The 4,055-nt window shown below is 45.6% G+C and overlaps 1 protein-coding gene across 1 annotated transcript in view; it reads left to right on the top strand.

Moving 5' to 3' along the window:
• The first annotated feature begins 254 nt into the window (after nucleotides 1–254).
• CCNA1 (cyclin A1) overlaps nucleotides 255–4,055 on the top strand; it is a 42,155-nt gene continuing 38,354 nt past the window's right edge. Inside the window, exons 1-2 of the mRNA XM_019653149.1 lie at nucleotides 255–495; nucleotides 871–1,056. Of these exons, the coding sequence (XP_019508694.1) occupies nucleotides 892–1,056 (165 nt within the window). The 5' untranslated portion in view covers nucleotides 255–495; nucleotides 871–891. The remainder of the gene's footprint in view (nucleotides 496–870; nucleotides 1,057–4,055) is intronic.

The raw sequence follows: 4,055 nt of genomic DNA, 5'->3' as shown, positions 1-4,055 counted from the left end.
GCAGCGCAGGAGGAGTCGGGGCCCGCCGCCCGTTGGCCCCGCCCAGTCCTGTACACCTAAAGGTCGCAGCGCGTCCTCCCGGAGCGTGTCGGGTGAGGAGGTCGCCATGGCGATGCGGCCCTCGGGCGCGGACGCCAGCTGCGGTTGGCATGGAAGCGGCCCCGCGAGGCCCGGGAGCGCCCCTGATTGGCTGATTCAACAGACGCGGATGGGTGGGTGGGGGGTTGAAAGTAATGAGCGCTGAGCGCTGCGGCGGTGGTCGCTGGGAGCTCGGTGCCCCGGTTGGAATCTATCGACATCTTGTTCCCCCTCCTGCCCCGCCCCCTTCGGGGGCCTCTTATCCCCAATCCTCGTGTGCACTTGTTAATTGTTCGAGACTTTTGTAAAGATATAAGGCTGAGAAGAGCGAGGCCTGCTGTGAGGCCTTCTGTCTGGTGGAAGGAGGGCCACGGAGGAGCACCCTGCTTGTCGCTTGGGAAGGGAACGTGCTTCTCAGTGATGTATTCTCGGTCTTTTGTTTGCAGGCGGGGCGGGGAGTAAGCATGGCAGCGGATAAAAACCGGAACTATTGTAGGTTTAGACTTTCAAGTAACATGGAGTTTAGTTCCTGGCTTGGAGGTTTGTCAGGCTGTCTCTCTCTTTCCAGCCGTCAAACAAGTCTTGGAAGAAATCCTCGACAGATTCAAATCACTGTTTTGGTTCAGAGCAGCTTTGATAGCTTGCGCCCGGTGGCTCATGCCCTTTCAGCCCTAATAATTGCAGGGAAGATCCGATGTCTGAGTGTTCTCCCTCCTAGAAATTCGCTGCCTCCTTGGAGCCCCTGGTGGAAAAGGTCGTCTAACTGGCTTGTCTCTCCTTCCCTGACAGCAGCAGCCTGTGGAGACTGAGGCTATGCATCTCAGCAGCTCCAAGAGTGGAGTAGCCCTGGCTCCAGTGTCCCGAGGTCCTGATGCCTGTCAGATGATAACCAGAGCCCAGCTGGGTCAGGATCCCCCACAAAGAACAGTGCTAGGGGTGCTAACTGAGAATGGACAATACAGGAGGACCTGTGGCCAGGTAATGACCGAGAAGCCCTGGGGAAGCTGCTTGTTGAGAAAGGCTCTCCTGTCATCGTGGTGGGAGGTGGGTTTCTCTTGCAGTTTTACCTACAAACTCCCTTTGAGTATTCTTGGACTACTGGGACAGTAATGTAATTTTTAAAGATCATCTTGTTGGGTCCCTTTTCCAGCTAGAAATAGCGACTACTTTCTGCCCCCTCCCCCCACCAATCAAGCAAATCGGTTTAGGAAGTGTTTGGATTCAGTATATATAAAGTTATTTACATGCTGGGCTAATGGGAAATTTCCTCACATTTCCTTCCTGGGTTCCTCCAGGTCAGAGTGCTGTTCAGACTGATCTACACTGTGCCTGAAGCAATCCTGGATAATCTTTGTCATGTTCATTGGAGAGAGTTTAGAATCAGGATTGATCAAGCTAGACTAGATTATTTCAAAAAGTGATTTGAAAGCAGACTTCTCCCCAATACTGACAGGGCAGTTGGGCAGCAAACTGATAATTCGCCATCACATATTGCTTAACTGAGCCCATAACATATTGAAAACAAATTCATACTTAAATGCAAATGAGGGCTTTGGATCCTTAAGAATGAATTTTGAGGTAGAAAAAAGCTTCCCCAAGTCTGTTATTAAACAAGCTCATAACAATGCTTTAAGCCTGTGTTTCACATCTGTAGTGGAATGATGCTGGCAGTGAAATAAGTAGGCTGGGTATCCTTTCCATTTTATAGATGAGAAAATTTAAGAGGGTTAAGAAAGGCCAAAAAAAAAAAAGGGTATGCTGGAAGAGGCCAGATTAGAAGCCCCTGAATTCCTGCACTGCTGACCTGACCAAGCCTTTTGATGACATCTGATTGGTGGGAGAAAAATACCCAAGGTGATCTGTTTAAAGAGTTGGAAAAAATTGAGTGAAGATAGTTTCCACAAAGTTAATTTGCCCAGCGATGTTTACTTCTTTAAAGTAAAAGTCAAAAACCTGGTTCTTACAAATTGGGAATTACTTTTATGCTGACTGGTCTCACTTTAAATTTACAGCCACTAGTTAGCCTCATACGTTGCCTGGCACTGCCTCTACATTTCCCTGCTACAACCTGAGAAATCTATTTTATAACTCCGCTTCTCTCTTTAATCCTCCAAAACTTTGACCTCCATCTTCATTCTCAGTTAAAGGCTTTGTAACCTATTTTCTTAAAAATATAAAAGCAACCAGAAGAGAGTTTCCATGTGCTTCTATGTGCCAAATACTCAGTTATCCCCATCTTGCTCTGTGAATCAACGTCCCTGCTCTTCTGCAAGGTGAATCCCTGCGTGTACAGTACACCTTATGCCCTCTTGCCTTTTCAAGGATATTATTTACAGCTACTCTTCTTTTTCTCCTCAGTTTTCTCTTGTCAACTGGGTCAAAGCCATCAACATACAAATACAATTTTTTCCATCTTAAAAACTTTTCAACTACAAAGCTTTTTGCAGTGACTATCTCATTTATAGCAGTATTTCTTAAAACTTTGTTTATCCCACTAGACTATAAACTCCATCAGGATGAGGATTTGGGATGTCAAGGTCACTGCTGTATTACTGGTGCTTGGAACAGTGCCAGGCCAGGGAGCATGCAAGTGTTTGTGGAAAATACTCTCTGTCTCTGGTTCTTCTTTTCTTCACTTTTGACTCAATTCTTAGTCCTTCCCTTACTTAACTGATCCACACCATTTAACATAGTTTATCATTCTTTATTTCTTGAGATACTTTCGTCTCGCTCAGCCTAGAGAATGCCATTCTCTCCTGGTTTTGCACCCAGCTCATTGGCCACTTCTCCTCAGTATCCAGGTTCTTCCTTATCCAGTCTTTCAAAATGAGAGTGCTTCAGGGCTTAGTATTCAATCTGAGTCTGCACTTAACTCCTTTAGCAATCTCTTCAGGTCTCTTAGCATTAAATACCATTGATCTGTTAATGGCTCGTACTTTCGTCTCCCATCTGGACGTCTCAGCTGCATTGCAGGCTCACGGTTTCAGCTGCCTACTTGACATCTCCATTTGGATCCTTGGATCACACAATAGGCATCTCAAACTTGTACAAAACCAAACACCAGCCCTAGTCCCAACTTGATCTTCCCGAAGTCTTTTTATCTCAGTAAATGGAATATCCATCCTTCCTGTTATTCAGCCCAAAAAGCTTTGTCATCCTTGCCTCTTCTTTTTCCTCCACCCTATCTCTATTTTGCTGAAAAAATACTATTGACCTGACTTTTAAATGTCTAGAATCTCTTCATTTCTCATCTTTTACTGATACTACACTGGTTCAAACCCCTATTGTATCTCACCCAGGATTTGCAAGTTTCACAACTAGTACCTTACTGATCTTACTGCTCTCTGTACCTATACACAGCCCTGATGAACCTTTTTTTAAATTTTTATTTTATTTTATTTTATTTAAGCTGAGCCATCCTGGCAGCTCAGCTGGGGCCGGGGCTCAAACCGCTATTGCTCAGAGCTCACGGTCTTAAGCTAGCTCTTAACCAACTGAGCCACTTAGCCGGCCCCCCTGATGAACCTTTTAAAACATGAATCAGATCATATCACTCCTTTGCCCAAAGCTCTCCAGTGGCTGCCCATCCCTGCATAGAAGATAATCTTTAAATGGCCTGTTGTAAGGCCTATATGATCTGGCTTCTTTCTGATTTCATGATATGCTATTCTCTTTCTCACTGTCCTGTCTGCTCCTTGCTGTGTTTCTAAGACACACTCCAAAATCAGGGCATCTACCCATGCCATTCCCGCTACCCAGAATGCTCTTCTCCCCGTTCTCTGTGACTTATGCCCTTATCTCGTTCATATCTTTGCCCAACTCTGTCGTCTTTGTTGGGGCCTTCCCTGGCCACACTGTTTAAAATGGCAATGACTCTCCTTTCCCTGTGTTATTCTCCAAAGCACTTATCACCATCTGACCTACTATATCTTTTCTTGTTTCTCTTTCCCCTGTCCCCCCAACTAGAATATAAAGTC

The sequence above is a fragment of the Hipposideros armiger genome, unplaced genomic scaffold, assembly GCF_001890085.2.
Source record: "Hipposideros armiger isolate ML-2016 unplaced genomic scaffold, ASM189008v1 scaffold_198, whole genome shotgun sequence".
NCBI lineage: Eukaryota > Metazoa > Chordata > Mammalia > Chiroptera > Hipposideridae > Hipposideros > Hipposideros armiger.
This window is presented reverse-complemented; position numbering and strand designations above follow the sequence as displayed.